Source organism: Ambystoma mexicanum, chromosome 11 (assembly GCF_040938575.1).
Source record: "Ambystoma mexicanum isolate Mex_15411 chromosome 11, UKY_AmexF1_1, whole genome shotgun sequence".
Taxonomy (NCBI): Eukaryota; Metazoa; Chordata; class Amphibia; order Caudata; family Ambystomatidae; genus Ambystoma; species Ambystoma mexicanum.
Window position 1 is genome coordinate 792,214,470 of NC_090934.1, and position 23,295 is coordinate 792,237,764.

A 23,295-nucleotide genomic window follows, 5' to 3' on the forward strand; every position below is an offset into this window, starting at 1 on the left:
TTTCAATGCCCCTTTCCTCTTGGAAACATTTTAAAAAATTGGTTCAGGTGATAGTTGTGGAAACTCACCAATTTCATCAGCCGGGTCTTGGAATATTACACTTGCACTGCCCCGGATCCAGTTATCTCGGTTATCCCGATGTTGAGTGTTCACTAAATTATCACATTATGATATGGAAACTGAGGCTCTGAGTCGATCACCACTGAGGCAAGTTCCATGTTCAAGATCACCAATTTTGCCTTACTGTTTCCCACCAAGGGCTTAGTGTCCCCTTGGAGTAGATGTGATTCCATGGTGGTTATTTTTGTTAAGATGGATAAAAAACCACACTGGCCTTCAAATTTCATATCCAGTGCTTCGTATAGTTTTGCTAAGGCCATTAAAGTAGTGTTCATGACCATTAGGGTGAACTCCATCATGGCAGAGTGCCCCTCGTTCAGGCCAAGAGATCTGTGGGGTGTGGGATTAACAAAGGAAACCGAAGAACTAGATAATGTGTTCAAGGAATCCGGATATGGCATAGGAGATTGAGATCGGGCAAAGGGGATATAATTAGTGGAGGTTGCCTATATTGAACAAGGACTCTTTCTACTGATACCATTTTTAATACTTCTGACTGATGAACTAGACCCATTTCCTCATGGCAAGACAATAAGCCTACATTTTTGGTTGGTATCTGAGTGTGCTCCTTTACCATCAGATTATTGCCAGTGGGTAAGCAGGGGATTCATGGCATAGATCCAGCCTCCATGCGAACCTGGGTGGCGATAGTGTGGCTGGTCTCAATTTCTAATGAATTAACTGTAAGTGTAGTGTAAAGATCGCCTCTCGGGGATCTAGAGGAGGCAACGCTACTGGTCTTCCCTGAGACATCTCCTCCAGCACTATATGCGGAAACCCCACCGCCAAGGCCGGATCAGATATCTCAGTAAAGTCTGTCAGACGTTCTTGGGTCAGAGAGGGAACGTCACTCGACTGAGGACTGGATTTAGCCACATCATAAGTCTGATTGGCCTTTGCTTCACAAGGTGTTTTTAGGTTTGTCCAGTAACCTCTGACATCAGATGTTAAAGATTTTGTACACAAACGTTGCGAAGGTCGGGTTCTCCACAGGGAGGCCACATCCTTTGCATGTTTATTAGGTGTTTGACTTGAGATAGCAATCACTTGTTACAAATGTGCCTTCTTGGGCATATCTGACTTAAATGTGTAAGCATAAGACATTCCTGTACGAATGAACCAAGTATATCAACAAAGTCTGCAATAAAAATTATTAACAATCTGTAGTTGTTTCCCACATAGAACCAACAAAATAAAAATAAATGAATAATTACACTGTTACCGCTCTCGCCCCCACCGCCACACCTCCCAACAACCTAACGGCACTCAATGAAGCACTCTGGATCAAGTAATTTATTGCAGTGGGGACATGTGAGATAGTGCACCGATTTCACCAGTGAACAATACAACACTGGGGTGTTGCTGGCAGGACCCGGCTTCAATAGCCTGGGCACCTGTTAGTGAGGATACAGAGCAAGATATGCCGCAAGGGCAGGTCACAGGTTGCATTACGATGTCAGCATGGCCCAGAGCACCAGGGGATTGCCACATCATTGTATACTACAATACATGGATGCATTAGGATATCCGCTTGGTCCAGGGGAATGTGGAAAAATGTTTATTGGGATGGATGAGCAGCTCCAGGTAAGACATGCAGGTACCGGATAGAATTTCAGTATGGACAGTAGAAATGGGGAGCAGTTCATGAAGGTATGTTGGCAGCCGGTGGCCTGGAACAGATGATCTTGGAGCATATGCTCATGTCAGGAGCTAGGTCGAGGCATCAGCATAGCTGTGGCACAGGAGGGATACCCCATGGTAATATGAACTGGAGGCACCATGGTAAAGGGACACCCAGAAGGAGGTATGGTTAGTAGATTGGCCTGAAATTGGTGGGGGCATTGTAATGGGATGGACTGACCTGGCAGATGGATACCAGGAGTGACGCATACAAAGGTTATGGGAGTGACTGACCTGGCAGTCGGATACCAAAGGAGGGCCATCCTCAGTAGAATGGAATCAGGGGTGATCCATATGAAAGGTTAAGAGAGTGACTTAAGAGAGTTGTATACCAAAGGGGCTGTTCTTGCAAGAACGGAGCAGGAGTGACCTATTCAAATGTTATGGGTGCGAGTGACTTGGCAGTTGGATACCAGACGTAAGGACTTTCTTACTGGACTGGCATAAGAAGTGATCCATACAAAGGTGATGGGGGTTACTGTCTTGGCAGTCGGATAGCAGAGGTGCTCAAGGAAGGGATTTGTGTTAAACATACAGAAAAAAGGTTTTCCTCATGGTGGTATTCACAGCTCTAAAATGGGCAGGAGTTGTCTAAGAAGACATTGGAACTCTAGGTATTTGAAGATAAGAAGCATTGAAAAATTAGCAAAATCCAAGAGGATGGGATTTATTAGGCATTGTTGTGTTGGTCAGCTCCCGTCCTATTTTGAATGCGATGGTGCATCCGACAAAGCGCTGGACGTATTTCTCTCAGCAATACTGGTGTCATTAAGAAAGGCAGGGTGCAAGTAGGTTCCTTGGTGAATATGATTGGTTCTGTTCTGAGGGCATTGTGGCAGTGGGAGATGGTCCTAGCCAGGGAGGAGCTTTGATGCTGCGGTTTCAGCCGTGAGCGGTACCCGATGGCTGCACTAAAGACAGGTTTGGGCAAGGAGGGCTGACTCCCTTATAGACAGTTGAGACTCCTCATCAACTGAATGCAGTGGTCCCGGGTCTATTACTGCCTGGCAGTTGCTAACTAGAGGCAGAAATTTGCTCCTTTGCAAACTGGAAGTGACACGTGTCACCCGTGGACAATAAATCTTGTTGCAAGCCCGGGAATTCTAAATGGCTACCTTGGAAGGTGCTTTAGGACATTGCTTTGTTTAGGGGCTGGGAACACTGCCAATTTGTTTGCTTGACTGCTAAAAAAATGTGATGTTTGTTTCCAAAAATATACATTATTTCTGTGGTTCTTATGATTGGGAAGGTAATTATTGCATCTATGTCTGGTATGGGGGGATAGGGAATAGCCTTGCTAAGGGGCTGACCAGCCCCCGGATGGGGCGCTAGAGGGACAGCCTGCATAGCGGGCCGCCCCTCTGGCCACGACCGTCAGGGGTATACCACGCATCCCGCCTCCAGAGGGAGGTGGAAGGGGCATTCCTTTGACTGGCTGTATCTGGCTATGGGCTCGGGTACCACTATTAAGGCTGGGGGCTGCTGGGCCTAACTCTGTTTTTTGCAGCCCCAGGTTAATGTCCCTCCCCATCCCTCTTGTTTTATGCACCAGGCAGCTTATTAGATCTGGGTAGAACAGGTTGGGCCTGAGGGGAGTGGGGGCATCAGGTTCCCCCTGATGTCTAGATAAGGATACAGTCGAGAAAATGAGGTCATTTTGTGAGGTGTTGATAGCTGCTGGTCATAGATTGTGCAATTTTGTCGCTAACTTTTCTTTTTCAGTCACAGGCAGAGTTACAGGGTGGTCCTAGCCTAGGAGGAACTTTAACGCTGCTGTTTCGGCCGCAAGCGGGACCCGATGGCCACACTCAAGTCAGGTTTGGGCTTGACAGGCACTGACTCCCTTACGGGCAGTTGAGACTCCTCATCAACTGGAAGCAGTGATCCGGGGTCTATTGCTGCCTGGCAGTTGCTGACCAGATCTGGAAGTCCGCTACTTTGCAAACCATAAGTGACACGTTTCACCCATGGACAATAAATCTTGTTGCAAGCCCGGGAAATCTAAAGTGCTACCTTGGAAGGTGCTTTAGGACATTGCTCTGCTTAGGGCTTGGGGGCGCCCCCAATTTGTTGGCTTGACTCCAATAAATGTGATCTTTTGATTCCTAAAACATACATAGTTTCTGTGGTTATTATGATTGGGAAGGTAATCATTGCATCCATGTCTGGGATATGGTGGGCAGGGCAAAGTAGGGGATGGCCCTGTTATGCTCCTGGCCCACTGTTGCAGGAAGGCCATCTCATTACGCAGCTTAGACTGTTTGGGGTTCCAAGCATGATGCATATCCAGTAATGAACGACAAGCTTTGGAGAGAGGTGTGGCACATGAGCGTTGCTTCCATTAATTCTTCCATAAACATGGACATCATAAATCAGGCCCTACTGTTCAAGGAAGCACGGAGGAAGGGAATAAATGGCTCATCGCCGTCATTACTTTCCCGCGTCAGCTGTCCTTATGTTGTGAGGTGAAACATGCAAATGTTGAATACAAGATGAATGTTTTTAAATAATGTCCAATTTATATTCGAGATTCTTCGGGCAACCAGGCTACCATGAATTCTAAGTAGAACCCGTGCACGACTCGCGCCCAGTGCAGGATCTTGCTTTGGTGTGTGGCTGTTTGCAAAGGTCAAAGACGGGATGACAAACTGCGCCATAGGAAAAAAGTTTTACAAGTGCCGCTGACTGGAAAGAGTTAAAGCCATCTGCCCCGAGTCATTGTGCAAAGCGTACTGTCTACACAGTGTTGGGGAAATAAGCCAATTACGTGTGCTTCACGGGAGGTGGGGGACTGACCTTTGTGTGTAATTAGTTCTTTTATTTAAAGCAAAGATTTTGAATAGAATAACTAATGAGCTGTCATAAATGGCAAATGGAAGGCTTTGGCCGGCTCCCTTGGGAATGTGTGAGGCCGGCCTTCCCTGGCACACTTTATACATGTGCACACTCTTCCCTCATTAGGGCTCCTTTTAGTCCTGGGCCGTGGTAATGAGCAGTGGAGTTGCCGCACTTAGCCGGGCGCCTTCTAATGCAGGTGGAACTGAACTGCCTGTGGCCATTGCTGCTTAAATGAGGCGCTGTTTCCAGAATTATACGTGGGGAGTGTGGATGCAGTGGGCTTTGAAAGTGATCGTGTCCGGCTACGTGTGGCCATTGTGCTCTGGGCTTGAGTGCATAAACTCTAGGAGGGACGGGGAAAGTAGCCGCGAGGCATATGTCATTAGCCAGGCAGGCTCACATTCCACCCACGGACCAATTAACCTTTAGAGTTGCATTAAAGGCGCTAGGCAGTGAACTTCCGAGCTTTGGCAGAACCAGAAAAACTAATTTTGCAGCAAGCGTGATTAAAGTTCATCCAACCCACTGCAGACGTGTGTAGATTCAGTCGGTGTCTGGCCCATGGTCCTACAGTGTGGCGCAGTCGCACCTCAGATTACACAAGTGGATGTAGCCTTTATGAAGAAGTGTGAATGCTTCGCGGTGTTGTCCCACTGATGCCAATATCTACGAGGTAACAATATGTGTTGTGTTGTTTTAGTGAGATGGGATAGCTCAGGGGCAATGCGTCTGTCTTGGAAGTAATGCAAGTCAGCCTCCAAGCAACACAGGTTCGAATCCTGAAACTCAGGTGTTGAGTGCAGTTATATAAAAACAAATATAATTATATGAAAATAGAGTTTCTTTGGATGAGATTAGTTGCAAAGTACCTTCCTGTGCTGACACTGTACTATTAGTTCTAAAACAGGCCACTTTTCCCTTATTTTTCAATTTCTGATTTTCTTTTTTTCTTTTTTTAATACAAATCATGTTATAAGATGCTTATGATTCACATTGTCCGTAACTGTCTCCCAAACCCTGAATGGGCACTGGATAATTGTTCTTTTCTTTGTTTTGTTTCCTCAGCAGCAAGTGCAACTTTACCAGCCTGCATAGGAAAAGAAAGCGGTAAAGGTAGGATGGGCGCAGGTCACGCCTCCATATTTTTATTTCTCACAAGACTGACAGTAATGAAAAGCACAGAAAAGCACACACTCACAACTTGTACCGAACACAGACCCACAGTTCGAGAATTCACCTAATTATGTATTGCAATCTTCATCATCGCTGATCCTACTGTTCATCATCACATTCCTTACTTTATAAACATTCCATCCTTCCAAATTAGTTCTTTACACCTGTACCTGAGCTGAGCCTCCTCCCCTTCTGTACCAGTTCCTTTAGGAGGAGTACTCATCTGTAATGCATCTTGTACTTTTCCAAGACATGTAGTCACCAAAACCCTGACCTTGATTAACGTAATGGTTGTGACGAGGAAGAGTAGGACTAGGAGTAGTGAAGGTTAGCATATTATCGAGGAATGGCAACCATGCCCCATTATCTTATCCTAATCAAGATGCACTGCTAGCTTGTTTTTATAGTGCTACTTTCTGTAACTGAATCTTTTTTGCTGTCTTGTGATCTTTAAAAGTTCCCCTGTATTTCAGAGTCACTATACTGCTGAACTACACTTGTCAGCAGCAGAGGTGTTGTTAGGGAGGGTTGAGTGGGCTATAGCCCCGGGTTTCTTTGTTGTAGCATCGGATAGAAGCCCAGGAGCTACAACCAAAAGGCTAGCTAGCCCTGAGTCCCGACAGTCTCAATATTAACGTAGCCCCGGACCTATTCCTGACCTAGCAACACCCCTGGTCAGCAGTGACAGTGTATATATTCTGACTCCAGATGCTTCCACGCTGGCGCGTACTCGCCGGTTTTGCTGGCATTGTCAATGGAATATATATCCCTGTGTAACACTCATTGTACTTGATTTGTCCCATTGCGAGTACATGTGCGTTTGTACTTTCAAAACACTCAGAAATACGTTTCCCTTTGAGTTATGTTGCTAGCATGTTTCTATGGTGCTACTTTGTGTAATTGAAACTTTGTTGCTCTCTTGTGATCTTTAAAAGCTGCCCTGTATTTAGAAATGACTATAGTGCTTAACTACACTTCCCAGCAGTGACTGGTTGTATATTCTGAAATCCAGGTGCGTCCGCGCCAACGCTAACTAGCCTGTTTGCACCAGTTCACGTTAGGATCGCTTGGATTGCTGATAACTACCTCCTATGTCTAAGGTTTGTCACCATTCTGTACACTGTTCAATTGTATGACTCTATTCTTGTTGAACTACTGATACTGCTTGCGCCATACATTTTCCTGAGCACTTTGTACAGTCAAGACTTGGTGTCGCTATGATCCCACAGACTGTGGGAGAAATGGGCCCTTTTGTTGGATTTGGGACTCTCGCTAAGAGGGCTGAGATTCTGGCACGCTGTCTTGCCGTGAATTTCAGCAACCACTCTAGCCCTAAGACCATCCAGAGAAATACCCCACCTCGGTTGGTCCTCGACTCGGCTAATGCATTTCTGAGTAATTCCAGGGAAGGATTACAGGACTCAACTGCAACAGTCCTATTAGATAAAGACATTTGCATTCATTCCGCTCTCATAGATGTGGTTTCCCACCACCATGCTAATGATGAATCTTTTAAAAAAAGGGGTCAGGGCCCACACACTGTTCGTAGATAAGGGGACTATCAGCAACGTGTACTTCTCCCTAAACCAGGCTTCTCTCGGTTCCTTTATCTACAGCAGGACATGATGAGCCCCCCCCCCCCTCTTGATCCCCGATATATCTCCAATCTCCCAGCCTATACTAGTTGCAATTATAGGCCATCTTTTTTAGCCTTGCCTCCTCACCTAAGGCCCGAGCCCCTTCACAATAATACACATAAGGCTCCGAACCTAGCTACCGTGACGTCTGCACTACTAAACACCCCTTCTCTTGTGAAGCATGCAGTAGAGCTTTGTGATCTTATTGCTGATTCTAATCTAGATGTTCTCGCAGTTAGTGAAACCTGGCTGCACAAAGCAGCCATGCATGCACCCACCCTTGCTACCCCAGAGGGCTATAACCTGCTAAGGGCTGATCAGGTTGGCGCTAAGGGGGGGAGTGGCACTCTCCTTTAAAAATACACATAACGTACACACCTCCAAGGTCCTGGCTCCAGATATCACACGTCCATTAGTCTTTTGCTCCTATACAGACCCCCATATAAGTTGCCCCACTTTGAGGAGCAACTTTTAGCCTGTTGTAATGAAATATTGAAACCCTAGAGCCATCTCTTAATTATGGATAACTTTAATCTATAGGCGGAAATTGATCAAGATGCTGATGCCATCTCTCCTACTCATGCCCTTGAAGTGCAGGCCCTTAGCCCACATGTTAAGCCAGCCACCCACCAGTGCAGCAACATTCCTGATTGGATCTTGACCGTCAACATTAAAATCTCTTCTCCCATGATTGATATGTACAGCGGGTTGCTTCAGAACTAACCAATATAAAATTACAAAAGTAATTCAAAAAGGGGTGTACACCAGGCAAGAAGTAACGCAATTTATTCTGGGTCCAGTCACGGCTGGGTAGGCAAGATTCATACAGAATGCAGAACAGAACTGCATGAAAGGCACTGTCAAAGATACGCCCAAAAGCAAAAGCTTTTATAATCATACAAACTAATTAGCATCAAAACTCATAGCATCATTAGGATAGTCCTCCATGTGAAGCTGATTGGTAGGACTATGTCATTCCCCTATAGTAGGACACACGTTACCCTGAAATGATTGGGCCCTGTAAATCTTGCCAAATCACCCACAACCACCTCTGTGACGTCACAGTCCAACCTGCAATTCCCACATCATAGTGTCAAAACATTGAGACATTTGAGATGACTTGCAGATCTTTATTCGTCTGCCACCGGTCAACTCCATCCATTTCTCATGGGTGTACAACCGATCATAACACTGAAAGAGCCTTGAACCATTGACAAATTAGTGATTTAATGTTGCATGTTAGGAACTTAAACTTCCTTTTATGCTAAAATGAGCAAAGGGACAATTTGAAACAGCTATGGGACATTTTTGAAAACTATCAGTAGACCAGTTTCATAAACTAATATGCCGAATTATAAAATTATTTTGCATTCCCTGCCTTTCCCCAGAACCCATGAGCTTTGCTTCCTGATCTTGAAAGTATCAAAGGCTGTTCCTTTTCTTACCCTATGATCCTGGGAACGTGTAGTTTGCAATGTGCTGCCAGCCTCTGCAGCTGCTATGCAAGTTCATAAAAAGTGAAATTGTTTCTAATGAAAAGCATGCTCTGAGGCCTGTTTACAGTGACTCGGTCTAATGTTAAGCCCTGTATACTTACCTGTAAACCAACCTAATTGCCTATTTGTTATTTGTTTGAACCACAGTTATTTAGGGAATTCTCCAGTCTAGTGCATAGAACAGTGTGGCTATCAATGAAGCCCCCTCCCCTTTTAGTGGGCTAATCCCACAGCTGATAAGTTTGAACCTTTTTACTGTGCAGAACTTGCATGTTTACCACAAATACACGCCCATGGTCCGATCATCATGTAATTTCCTTTGACTTACTACCACCTGTAAGTTTGCTATATTTGTCTAAGCTGATCAAAAGAACCAAACTGCCTAGAAATGTCAAGCAGGCAGATACTGTCAATCCCCACCTTGCTAATGTTTTACCTTTTGGTGGTATTGACTATCTAGTTTCAACCTTGCAACAAGCAATTGGAAATGCAGTAGACACTGTAGCACCTCTACGAGAAAAAACTATAATAGATAAGATTAGGAAAGCCATCTGGCTTAATATAGAGATTAGTGAAGCTAGATTTATAAATGATCCAGGGAGTGGTTATGGTGGAAAAACCCTTTCCCCAGTACTAAACTAATTTACAAGGAATCAGTTGATTTATGTAAGTGAGCCATTCTAGCAGCTAAATAAGACAGTTGCAATGACTGAATTTACAAAGCCAAATCCAGCTCAAGGGAGCTCTTTACTGTTTTACGTGAGTTAGAAGGAAATGATAAGAGACCTACAATTGTTAAAAGTGAGTCATGGTGTCAAGCAATTCAGGACAAACTGATAAAAAATGTATCAGGTCATCGGCAATCTATAAAAGCACACCAATTGAACTTGGAGTGCCCATATGTTGATTTACCACCAGTTAAAACATCTAATCAATCTCTGGAAGACCAGCAACTGCTTTCCCTCCACAGGTCTCAGAGTGAGGTTCAGAATACATTAGCTGGCATGAAATCCACTTCTTGTCCGAGTGACATCTGCCCAGCCTCATTGATTATGGAGCCTGTCTTCCTTAGTCCATGGATCACCAGGATAATGAATGCCTCCTTTACAGATTCCCATGTCCCAGCCACACTGAAGGAGACCTGGATTAGCCTGCTCTAAAAAAGGACAAGCTAGACCCTGTGGCTGCCATTAATTATAGGCCAATCACTAATGTCCCTTTCCTTTTTAAGATCCTCGATAAAATGGCCTATATGTAGCTGCAGGAGTTCCTATAAACAGATGATCTGCTAGGTGCCCCCCAATCAGGTTTCCGGGCCGGGCACCTGATGGAGACAGCGCCCCTCAATCTAAAGTCTAACATATTGGCCATAATTGACGGCGTGTGAGTCACACTTCTGATTTGTCTGCTGCATTCGGTCTTATAGATCATTCCCTGCTCAATAAAAGGCTGATTGAGTTTGTTCACTATTCCTGAAAGTGCTGCTGGTTGGATATGACCAGGTTGGCTGTAGAAGTATTTAAAGCATCCTCTGTACATCAGACGTTTGGTGTGCCTCAGGCAGCATTCCTTTCCCCTACACTTGTTTAAACTGTATACCAAGCCCTTCTTAGACCTATTGGACAGTATGGGTGTCCACTATAGGAACTATGGAGGCAACACCCATGTCTTGATGGAACTCTCAGGTGATTACACCAAGGATACCCAGATGGTGAATAAAATCTTCGCCTCAATTCAATACTCATTGGCACTTAATAATGACAAGATCAAACTGCTGATCTTAGGCTCATGACTTAGGTTAAAGATGTTGTACCCTTTCTCCAGCATGGGGTCCGCCATGGATTCACATGCTCATGAATATTCCCCGTCGTCAGGCTGGGAATCCTCGGTAAAGAAAAAATCAGTTTCACTTTCGTTTCTGAACTGTCTTTCTCCTAATAACCAATCCCTGGTCTCTGGGTCATACTGCCCCCAGCCAATAACTGCCCTCTACTTAAGCCCCTCCACTGGGAGACATCTTCAGATTTTTACCGCACGTTCAAGTGTTGGGAGTCCTCGTGATATAGCTCTCGAGCTTTTACTTCGTTTTGCGATTTTTCAAAGAGTTTAATCTCATTTTATCGGTCAATCGAGCCTCAAGCTCCTCCGTTTCTACTTCCGATCAACGGGGACCCGTTTTGGAATTTTCTACGCCCCTCAAGGGTGAAGTTTTCACTGAATCCCGCTTCTTGGAGGATTCCAGAAGATCTTTGAGGCCTACCCCATGTGGACATGGCCCAGGACAAAGGGAGCACGATGACTGGATCCAAGCTGTTCAGGAGCTGCCCTGGATGTGGATTACAGAATGTCTTCAAGGAGGACGAGCATTCCAGATGCCTCTACTGCCTTCATGAAGACAAAACGCACGTGGAGAAGGACTGTGCATTTTGCAAGAACATGTCGGAGTGGACCATGAAGGATCGGCGCATCTGCCTCACCAACTGTCTGGAGGGGAAGAGCCCAGCAGCGGGTGAGAAGAAGAAGAAGAGGTCAGAGCGGTCTTCTAAGTCCTTTGAGGGTGCTCCGGCGACGGGGGCCCAACAAAAGGCACAGCGCCACAAGTCCACTGGTACCGGGAGCGCCGAACGGTCGGGCTCCTCTGCTGCCAGGCAGGGCGCCCTTTCACTGACACCATCAACCATGAGCCAACGCTCTGGCTCGGGGAAAAGGAAGTCGGAGAACACGGGTAAGCTTCAGGAGACGTCCCGGTCACGGGTGAGCGAGGCGGCAACCCTCCCCCCAAGGTGAAGGCCTCAAGCACTTCCAAAGTCGTGAAGGCCTTGATTCACCCGGCTAAGGGCTCTATAGAGGGAGTTGTGGTGGCCCTGGCGAAGCTTGTGGAGGCTACCCCAGTGGAGGCGACCTCAGGGCCCAGAGTTTCCCTGCCACTTCGGAGGGAATCCTCTTTTCAGCCCATCGATGAGACCCCTGTGAGAACCCCAGTGGAAAAAGACAGGGGGGCCGGTGGCCATCACGGACACCGATACAGCCTCTGAAGAGGAGCTGGCTGAAGTCGTGAAGATCCTGGACAAGAGGTTCGAGGAAGTCCGGTCCTGTGGGAGGGATACCAACGAGGCGGACGAAGAAAGCGACGGTGGCGCTGACGAGGTTCCCGTGGAGTATTCCACTTGCCAACCGTTGCGCCCGTCGCAGCCGGTGCCTGCGCCACAGGATAACTCAGGAGCAATCTTGATGGCAATCCAGGCCTTGTGTACAGAGATAAGGACAAGGTTGCCCTTACCCCCAGCGGACGACCCAGTGGAGCCTGGACCGTCAGGAAGCCCTCCAAGCTAGCAGAGAACTCATCCCCCACCACCCTTCCAGCCGGCACGGCCCTCACAGCCTTGATCTCCTTCCCCAGGTCTGAGGGATGATACAGGAATGGAGACGGCCATGACGGGGACGGATGACGACGGTGGTGACGATGGGATGGGCCTCCCATCACCACCTCATCGGGCCTCTCTGCCCGACGAAATTGGCTCCTTCCACGCCATGATCGCCAGGGCATCCAAGCTCTTCCAGCTCTGCCCCGTAGAACAGAAGAAGGAAGGTTTCCTCTATCAATGGCGTGAGGCCAAGAGGAAGACGGTCCTCTCGGTCCCATTTCTTGACAACATCTGGGATGAGGGGCTGGAGCTCCTGAAGAACCCGACCACAACCCCTGCCAAGAGACCGGTACGAGAAGAAGTACCGGGTCACGGATTACGCCCCCTTGTGCCTTAGGGCGCAGCCGCCCCCGGATTCGGTCGTCTCAGCGGCAGCCAAGAAGAAGACGGCGGTGGCGACGGCTTCGACTTTGACCTCCCTGCCGGACGGCGAAGGGAAGAAATTGGACGCCATGGGACGACGGGTCATCTCGTCAGCGGTGACGACGATTAAAGCGGCCAACGCCCTCGCAATTGTGGCGGGCTATGACAGGGAGCTGTGGTTCAAGATCGCTCCTCTGCTGGACTTCCTCCCGGACAAGAGGGCTGAGGCCCTGGAGATCCTGCAGGAAGGCGAGGTGCAGTCAGACCACACCATAACGGTGGCCACGGACATTGCTGACACTGGCTTTCGCCAGATGGGTAACAGTCTTTGCCTTCACCGGCGAGGTTAGCTCAAGGCAACCGATTTCCAACCGGACGTGCAAACCAGAGTTTTGGACATGCCTTTCGATGAAAACAACCTTTTTGACAAGACAGTGGACGAGTCACTGCATGCCATCATGGCCTTGGGAGTTTTGCAGAAACGACGGCCACCCTTTCAGAACTCCGGAGGCAAGCAAGGTGCATCCAACGGATTCGGCGGCGGTTTCTCGATGTACCGCCAGGCGGCCCGTACTTCGTCGCAGGAGGCCTTCAGAGGATGCGGCAAGTCAGGAGAATCTTGTTGTCGTCATCAAGGAGGCCAAGGCAGAAAGGTCGCTACCAAGCAGGACTGAACCGGCCGTAGCGTCGGCCCCCCACCTTAGCACCCCGGTGGGAGGCCGGCTGGCGAAGTTCGTCAGCGTGTGGGAGTCCATCTCCACTGACCGATGGGTGCTGGATGCCCTGGCCCACGGGCACACTCTCGAGTTTCTAAAAAAGTGCCCCCGCATTCCACGGATGGTCACCCTCCAGCATGTGCTGGGACAGCTGGAGGAAGGTGACTTCCTATCGTCTCTGGACTTGGAGGATGCCTACTTCCACATCCCCATTCTAAAGGGACATCGAAAGTTTCTCAGATTCATAGTCCAAGGATGGCACTACCAGTTCAAGGCCCTCCCCCGCAGATTAAAGTCGGCGCCCAGGGTATTCACCAAGTGCCTAGCACCAGTGGCGGCATGGCTGCGCCTGCAGGGGATCCACGTCTACCCCTTACTGGACGATTGGCTCATCCGAGCAAGGACAAAAGGACTTGCCATCGAGCACACAGCAAAGACCGTCGAGCTGTTCACGGATCTGAGATTTTCCATCAACTTCGCGAAATCCCACTTGGTTCCATCGCAAGTCGCACTCTTCCTGGGAGCCAGGCTCGACACAGTGGCACGATTGGCTTCCCCATCGGAGGAAAGGACGAAGGCCATCCTGGGCAAGGTACAACGGCTGTCGACCATCGACGAGGCCAGGGTAAGGCAAGAGTTCCTCGACGCCCAGTAGATGCAAGCGGCGGGCAGCTTCAAAGACAGGATCTTGATCAACGCGACCTTTCACCAAGCGATCCGATGGTCGGGCACCCGTGCGCATCTCACAGCAGGTATGGACTTCCAGACCCCGGCACATCAGGAGACGGTGACGACAGATGCCTCCCTGGAGGGATGGAGAGCGCAGACCGGAGATCTCCACGCAAGAGGCCTTTGGCTCCCGGAGGAGAGGTCACTTCACATCAATGTCCTGGAGCTCCGAGCTGTGTTCTGGGCCCTCAGGTCCTTCCTTCCATCCCTCAAGGGCAAGGTCGTGAGGATCTTCACCGACACACCACCACGATGTTCTACATCCGGAAACAGGGAGGCACCAAGTCCCCAGCCCTATCCAAGGAGGCCCTGGATCCGTGGCACTGGGCCATCGCCCACGGGATGTTTATGGTACCCTTCCACCTGGCAGGAATAAAGAACACCATCGCCGACTCACTCAGCAGGGAGGTGCGATTGTGCCACGAGTGGGAACTGCAGCAGGATCAAGTGGATCTGCTATTCCAACGATGGGGCAATCCCCAGATCGACTTATTCATGACGGCAATGAACACCAAGTGCCAGAGTTTCGTCAGCAGGTTTCTCCAGCTGGGGAGTATGGGTGATGCCCTCTCATTCCCCTGCAACAGCCTGTTCCTCTGTGTTCCCGCCATTACCGTTGCTGCTGCGACTCATCAACCAACTCAGACGGTCCCGGTGCAGGATGATCCTCGTTGCACTGGCGTGGCCGAGGCAGATCTGGTTCCCGGAACTCCTGGACATGTCAGCGTCCCCCTTAGTCAAACTGCCGTTGGACGCGGATCTCCTCTCCAGAGAGGGAGGCGTCATCCTCCACCACGACCTGGGGTCGCTGAACTTGCAGGCCTGGCTCCTGCAGCATTAGAGTTTGGAGGGTACGATATCCTGGCAGACTGCAAGGAGGTGCTTGCAAAGGCCAGGGCATCCTCAACTCTCAAGTGCTATGGACACAAATGGAAGAGGTTTTCTGTCTGGTGCCGGGCACAGAAGATTAACCCTCTGTGGATTATGGCCCCTCAAGTGCTGCCGTACTTGATATCGGTGGCCAAGGCGGGGCTGGCCCATGCCTCCATCAAGATCCATCTGGCAGCTATCTCCTGCTACACCAGAACTCTGGGGCGCTCATCCCTGTGGTCCCATCACCTGGTGAAGGAGTTCATGAAGGGACTGTCCTGATCGTTCCCGCCGGTGAAGGCTCCGGCTCCGGCGTGGTAGCGCAACGTGGTGCTGACCAGGTCCATGGGGCCGCCATTCGAGCCTCTGCATTCAGCACTGTTGAAGTTCCTGTCGTGGAAAACTGCGTTTCTTGTGGCCATCACCTCCGCACGACGAGTGGGAGAGATCCAGGCCCTTTCCTGCAAGCCCCCACCTGACTTTCCACGAGACGAGGGTGGTGCTGAGGATGCACCCCTCCTTCATGCCCAAGGTGCCGTCGGACTTCCATCTCAACGAGCCCTTGGTGCTACGTGTTTTCTTCCCGTCGCCTTCATCGCCGGCCGAGAGGACTTTGCACTCGCTGCATGTAGCTAGAGCGCTGAAGTTCTACGTGGACCACACGAAGAGTTTTTGGAAGACATCACAGCTGTTTGTGAACTTTTGACCTGTGAACCAAGGGAAGGCCCTCTCGAAGGCTTTCATTTCCAGATGGCTCTCCGGCTGCATCATGCACTGTCACCGGTTGGCAAACCGACTGTTGCCCGGCCGTCTGAGAGCCCATTTGACCAGAGTGATCGCTGCTACCACGGCGTTCCTATCTGGTGTACCCCTGCTGGACATCTGCAGGGCTGCTACGTGGAGGTTGACGCACACTTTCACGAGATTCTACTGCGTCGACCGGGATTCCAGGGAGAAGTCCAGAGTCGGCCAGGCAGTGCTGCGCTACCTGTTCGCCTGAAGGTGGGCCTGGTGAGGTGGTAAGAGATAGTAAATGTTGAGTGGATGAAATGCTTAATGTTGAGCCTTGCCACCTCCCGTGGTTGTGCATGTGTGTACTGCTATGTATTCTTATATTCACACGCATGTGAATCCATGCCAGACCCCATGCTGGAGAAGGAACAAGTTACTTACCTGTAACTGTTGTTCTCCAGCATGGGTCTGGCATGGATTCACATGCAAACCCTCCCGCCTACCCCTCTGCGGCTCTTTACTTGGTCCTGCTGCCACTTTATGTGCTACCAAATCCGAAGATGGCTGCCAGAGGAGGGGCTTAGGTAGAGGGCAGTCATTGGCTGGGGGCAGTATGACCCAGAGACCAGTGATTGGTTATTAGGAGAAAGACAATTTAGAAACGAAACTGAAACTGATTTTTTCTTTACCGAGGATTCCAAGCCTGACGACGGGGAATATTCATGAGCATGTGAATCCATGCCAGACCCATGCTGGAGAACAACAGTTACAGGTAAGTAACTTGTTCCTCAAACAACTGTGTTCATATTGCTGGCTGCTCAATTCCAAGAGTCCCCCATGATAAAACCTTGGGTGTATTCCTTTATTCCCAGCTTACTTTTGACAAACGCAACACACATCTACGATCTTCTTGTGCCAATCTGAACTTCGCCCATATCTTTCAGAGATGTATCGAGCTGTGATCACCCTGCACTGGTCAATTCCAAGTTAGACTATTGTAACAGTCTCCTGGCTGGCATGTCTGCTGCTACCATCACCAAACTACAAATCTCTCATAATGGGGCTGTTCGGGCCGTAGTTGGTCGGCGACAGTCCCATCTTATTTCCGAAGCAAGACAGGACATACACTGCCTGCCAGTGAAGAACATGATTCTCTACAAATCCCTGACCTTAACTCACAAATGCCTCAATGGGTCTGCGCCTAAATATCTAGCAGCTCGGCTTACGAAGGCATCTGTCAAGAGTGCTGCAATCCAAAAATACTCAAATTCTAGCACTTCCAGGATATAAACTTCAGAAATACAGGGGTGCCAGCTTTGACTGTTGGGCCTTTCAATCATGAAAATAACTTTCTTTGGCTCTAAGATCTATTCCATGGCTGACACAGTTGAAAAAAGCGGTTTATTGTGATTACGTTGAAAAAAAAGGATTGCACTGGCTAGCTCCTTGTAACGTTTTTAAGTATTTCTGTATATTGGGGGGCGGATTCCTCCTCCCAGCCCCCCCCACACCCCACACCCACCCCCATCCCTAACCCTAGCCCTAAACCTAACCCAAACCCTAACCCTTACCCTAATGTAACCCTAGCCCAAACCTAACCCTAGCCCCAACCCTAACCCCAATGTAACCCTTAATCCAACCCTAGCCCCAACCCTAACCCTAACCATGTGATATGATATGATATGATATGTCATTTATAACACGCCTATACACAAGTGTTTCAAGGCATGACGAGGCAGGGAGGGGGGACATAGGGAAGACAGACAACGATCCTACTAGGCCAGGTGTCATTCAGATCGGGCAAGTGCATGGGAAAGGGGGGAACGGGAAAGTGCTAGGGGAAAGGGAGAGGGGAAAGTGCAGTACATGGGATAGTGGAATAATAAGATAAATAATAAGGGGCCAGCTGGTGGCAAGTTCAAGGTAAGTGCAGAACAAGTGCTCGGAGGGGGGCTGTAGGGATACAGAGACAGTCCCGCGGTGCAGTGGTTGCCAGGGAGGCAGTGCCAGGGGCAGGTGGCTGGGCCAGGGACCGAGATCAGTGAGAGTGGCCCGGTGCCGTTTTCTGTGTGGTTTCAATCAGGAATTTAGCAGGGGAGAGGGGGTGAGAAAGCCGAAGCAAAGAGGAAGGTTTTGAGGTGCTTCTGGTTCTCCCAAATTTCAGGGAGGCAGGAAGGCTGTTCCAGAGGGAGGCCCCTGCCGCGGAGAGAGATCTACCCCCAACTCGTTGCTTGGAGAAGTGGCTGACCCTGAGGGAGTTGGAGGCCGATGAGCGAAGATCTTGAGAAGGAAGATATTTAGGAAGGGAGAGTTGAAGGTATTTCAGCCCCAGAAGGCCTTCTGGACAATGCAAAGGGTTTAAAGACATAATGTAACCCTTAATCTAACCCTAGCCCCAACCCTAACCCTAACCCTAATGTAACCCTTAATCTAACCCAAGCCCCAACCCTAACCCCCAACCCTAACCCTAACCCTAAATCTTACCCTAGCCCCAACCCCCAACCCTAACACTAATGTAACCCTTAAGCTAACCCTAGCCCCAACCCTAATGTAACCCTTAAGCTAACCCTAGCCCCAACCCTAACCCTAATGTAACCCTTAATCTAACCCTAGCCCCAGCCCTAACCTTAACACAACCCGAACCCTAATCTAACTGCTAATCATAACATTACATTTCTATGGATCCATTGAATGTTATTCAATGAAATGGCCATTCTAATGGCCAATGGTATTTCAATGGAAAAATGTGATGGTTTGGTGTTAGATGGATTGTCATTCGATGGAATGACTGGATACCGAAAAAAGCATTAAAGACACATCTTTTTCACAAAGGAGTAGACTAGTCCTTCCAATTGTGGCCATTTCACTCTGATGGTCTAGATCCCTTCATCACCAGGTCTCGGGAGGATAGCTCAGGGGCAACATGCTTGCCTTAAAAGCAAGATGACACAGAGCAGCGCAGGTTCAATCCCTGGGTCCGTGCTTAGAAACCTCTGTTTTTGAGTTCTCTATGTGCGTTTGTTTGTCTCAGTATTTTGTGCACTCTGAGGCCTCTCTGCATGTGGCGCTTTATAAAAAATAAAGTACAGTAATAATTGGTATACATGGAAGGAATCACCCCAAACGAAATTCAGCCAAATCTCCCATTCAGGTTTTTAAATACATGATTTATTTAAAAACCTGAATGGGAGATTTGGCTGAATTTCGGCCATTCGAAAAAATTCAGAACGGTCAAAGTTCGACCAAATCCTGCATTTGGTGGCAAGGCCTCCGGGGGCTGTGGGGTGTCCCCTGCATCCTTGTTCACTATACTGTGAGTGGGGTTGCGGGGGTGTTTTAAAAAAAAAAAGGAAAGGAAAGGACACTTCTGCTCCAGTTCCCCATCACGGAAGTGAAAGGGAACAGGCGTCGCAGGGACACAGCAAGTCAGCAGCACACAGCGAGGTCAAGTAGGGGAGTGAGGGTGGGGGTGGGGGCAAGGGCAAAGTCTGAAATATTCAGGGGAGAGAAGACCGAAAGTTATTTTTGGAAAGAATTACTTTCGGTCATTTCTCCCTCGAACATTTCAGCCCCGGGGTAACAACCCAAATGCTACAAGGAATACATTTCTCCTGTCTCTTTCTCTCTCTCTCTCTTTCTCTCTCTCTCTCTCTCTCTCTCTCTCTCTCTCTCTCATTTTGCTTCTTTCTCTCTCTCCCCCTCTCTGAATCTCTCTCCCCCTCCCGCACTCCTTGCTATCCCTCTGATGTTTCACACTCTCCTTCTTGCTTCCTCTTTCGCTCATAGTACTATGTTCTCTTGTTCTTCCACATTCATCTTCCACAGTGATCTGCCCTCTATTCCACTCTCTTTTACTCACTCTGTTTCACCCTCTAAACCCACTCTACATTCCCTCTTTTCTATTCTCCCCTCTCTTCACACTTTCATCAACTCCAACATATGCTCTCCCAACAACCTTTACACTCTCTCACACATGGTAACACCTCTTTCACAATCTCCAGCATGTTCTCAGAATTCTATTCCATGTTCCATCCTCTGCTTGGTTTCTCAGTCCCTCACCTCTCCTCCTGACCTCACTCGAACCACCTTCATCCACTTCTGTCTACGCTAGCATTTTATACTCGGGCATTCCTGTTTGTCTGTTTCATCCCCCATCCCATTGGTTCTCGCTTCCACCTAACTTCTCAGGCCAACCTTGTCCCTCTATTTTCCCTCGGAACGTTACAGGGTCTGACTTTAAAATCCTTTCATAGCCTGACCCCCTTTTACCATGGTGGTGTTCATGGTGTTGCTGTTGCCATTTCCTGAGCCTTAATGCAACAATGACACTGGAACCATTATCTGCTTCCATAAAGTCCAATACTAGTTGTTGAGGGGTTGGTCACCCTGCCACCACCTGCTTACTTGATCCCTGAGGGCTACTCCTATGAGGCTCCAACCATATAAGCCTTGCTTACACAAAGTGACTTGTTGGTTGTCAGTGCTGCTCTACTAGAGGGGGACGGTGAGACTATGTTCTTTTACAGCCATGTGCTTTCCCCACTTTCCACATACCCATAATGAAGTGTACCTTCCTACCCTCTGACTTGTCTAAGGCTCTTCTCACGACAAGAACTACTGCATCATTAAAGGCAGGTCCAGCCTTACAAGAAAAGTGAGCCTGGAGGGGAATTTGCCAGAAGGCAGCAGCACCTACCATCATATTTCTAAAACATTTGTTTTCAACAAAGACATATGGCAGAAGATTTACTTCCAGCATTATTGTCAAATTAGCAGTGAGTAACAGTAGTCAACAATGGTTATAATGAGATTTCTGACTGCACTCAAATGACTTGCCAAGACTGGGCTGGCACATAGACATTGTTCCCCTACTGCTACTTTGTTTTTGGGTGCTGTAGAAGGCACTGGCAGATAAACAACCTTTTTATCTAAGACAGACCTGTTCTGGGTTCACCATGCAGGGCATTGCCATCATCCTGCTGAGTGTTTGCTGGTGCCTGGGAGTATGATATGTACTATGTTGTTCCCACTCTTATGCATGTCACTTCATATAGCCCAGAAGTGGTGTCATGCCCAAATTGACATTTACCTTCCCAAGGGACACAACTTTTCTGCACAGAGTGTAGGTGGCCTGATTCTGCTCTTGACTATGTAAAAAGAAATGCCACACCATGAATATGCAATATTGTCTTGCAGCGGTTGTCATTAGTTGTTCAGCAGAAGCAGAGGAAGAGAGAACATGGCACTCTGCAAGACACAGATGCCCAAGGTGGTATTGGTTGTTTCATGGTCTGGTATGTGCTGTTGTTGATTTACTTATAGCAGTGCACCTCAGGATCTTTGAAGCGTTGCAAAGAGATTGTACATTAAGTGCTTTGAGGTGGTAGTTATACAGTCTGAGCCTGTGTGAGGGTTGTGATGGGAGTAGTTGAACCTTTAGGCCATGCTTGTTCCTCCAGCCCTCCTCCGGGACTCAGTATTAGTGCTCCCAGCTGTACAAACATCTCCCGTCTTCTCTTACAAGAAGAGGGGTTGTAGTCAAAGTTCTGGTCATCAGCGTCACCCTCCTGATCATCAGCAAAATTGCCATCAATGAAATCAGCGGCCAAAGTAGAGGAAGGTGTGGGAGATGCAGTGGTTGTGATAGGCTGAGAAACATTGTGTGCCTCTACCCAGACATTGAGCATGGCTCTGCTGCCCCTGACATACTGCTGAGGGAAGAACATCCAAAACCCCTCAAGTAGAAACAGATTCAGTGGCAGGCTCTTCAACTGGCACCTCACGAGACTACGGTAGAACTTGGACCTGTACACTGGCTTGTTACAACAAGTGAGCATGTCCCCACTTATGGCACACTGTAATCTTAAGGAAGTTGGGGTTTGGACTAGCTGCAGTGCAGCAAAAGAAATAACTAATGCAGAGATTGCATTAAAAGCACTGGTAGCCACCACCATGAACAGAGTTTGAATGGTTGCAGTACTTGTTGTAGCAGCAGAGAATGTGTAACTTGTGGTTACTTACTAACTTTGTACTATTCCACTACCTACGATTTGGGCATCCCCAATAATGGTAGCAGCTACTGTTTGTAGAGTGTCTATGCATGCAACATTCCCATGACAACTTCCTTTCCACTCCCACATTTGGCCTCTGACTCTATGGACATCTTAATTCATGTTGGATTTTGCTGCAAGCACCATTGACATTAACAGCTTTGGTAGAGCCTTTTTCAAAGAAGTTAGTGCTGTGCGCTCTTGCAGATGGTCTCATATCAGCTACTGAAATTAGATGAAATGTTCACATGTGTTAAATCAAGTTCCCCTTGAATCCTACTGCTCTCGAGCAGGTGGTACCTTACATCGCACAGTCAATCAACCTGCCACTAATGCCAACCGCCTGTGATCACCACCTCCAACACTTTTTTCAGCAACCTCAATTTGCTTTGCTTTCCCCTCAAAGCAATTCAACTGCTTATGCTTTGTGTGAGTGTGCTTGTTCCATCAAACTGACCCTGCTCAAATTCCTTCTGTATTCTACTGCTGAAGCAGGTGGCATGTTACATCAAACAGCCAATCAACATCCCACCAACACACATTACCTGTGATTACCACCTCCAACAATTTTTCCAATACCTCCACATTTCTTCTCTTCGCCAAAGATATGGCAAATGCATCAAAATCAACTACTTGTGTGTGAGTGTGTGTTCAATCAAGCTGTCCTGTTGCATATAAAAGGTACATTGTTGAGGTGCCTGAAAACGAAAGGGAAATCTTTTAAAAACAATCTCAAATGCTAGCCTGCCTGTGGAGCCCGGTTTGCTTTAAAATGGTGTTTTAAAAAAAAATAGTATATATATATATATATATATATATATATATATATATATATATATATATATATATATATAGTTTTATTTTTTATTGAACAGTGCCTAAAACACCCAATCCAATCTTTCTACTATAATGCAAAGTTTCATTTTCTTTTATTTATTTTTTCTTTCTGCCTCTCACTGTAAATATAATAAATGTACAACATGCATGATCTTTTGTTTACAAGCCCAAAAAGCCCTAGCTAGAAAATAAAGTGAATTGCTCAGCAATAAACACCAGTCAACCCCATCCACCTCCCTCTATGAAAGATTTCCAGCAACTGCTATAGTGCTACAGCAGGCCCTTCCATGTACAGTCAGTTAAATGTGCCTCCCCAAAGCAATTTAATCAAATAGTCCAGGAGGTTTGGCAGATCCTGAATATGATGAAAACTTTGTTGACTCAGGGTTTTATGTATAGCAGCTCTATGGGGTTGAATTTCCCCCCAAATAAACGATTTGGTGCCAGCCCTATAAACTCCCCTTTGTTCTCTATGGGAAGGATTGACACCTTCTATTGCATCTCCTGCTGTCTCCCTACTCCTGTAATACCTTTGCTTATGCCACCTCTCCATCTACTTGACCTGCCTAGGGCCAGACATGGCCCTGCACAACCTATCTTTGCTAGATAAATAACCCTTTCCTCTTCTC

General features: G+C 47.9%; 1 protein-coding gene across 11 annotated transcripts in view; it reads left to right on the forward strand.

Moving 5' to 3' along the window:
• The window catches only part of LMO1 (LIM domain only 1), a 701,992-nt gene that overhangs the window by 399,614 nt on the left and 279,083 nt on the right, over window positions 1-23,295 (forward strand). For 4 of the 11 annotated variants that reach the window (XM_069623720.1, XM_069623726.1, XM_069623718.1 and 1 more), the window contains one exon: window positions 5,704-5,751. The exons of 1 other annotated variant lie outside the window; for it this stretch is intronic. In XM_069623720.1, the coding sequence (XP_069479821.1) occupies window positions 5,704-5,751 (48 nt within the window). Of the gene's footprint in view, window positions 1-5,252; window positions 5,312-5,703; window positions 5,752-23,295 lie in introns of those variants that run through there. 6 more of the 11 variants (XM_069623721.1, XM_069623725.1, XM_069623719.1 and 3 more) reach the window with 3 other exon arrangements.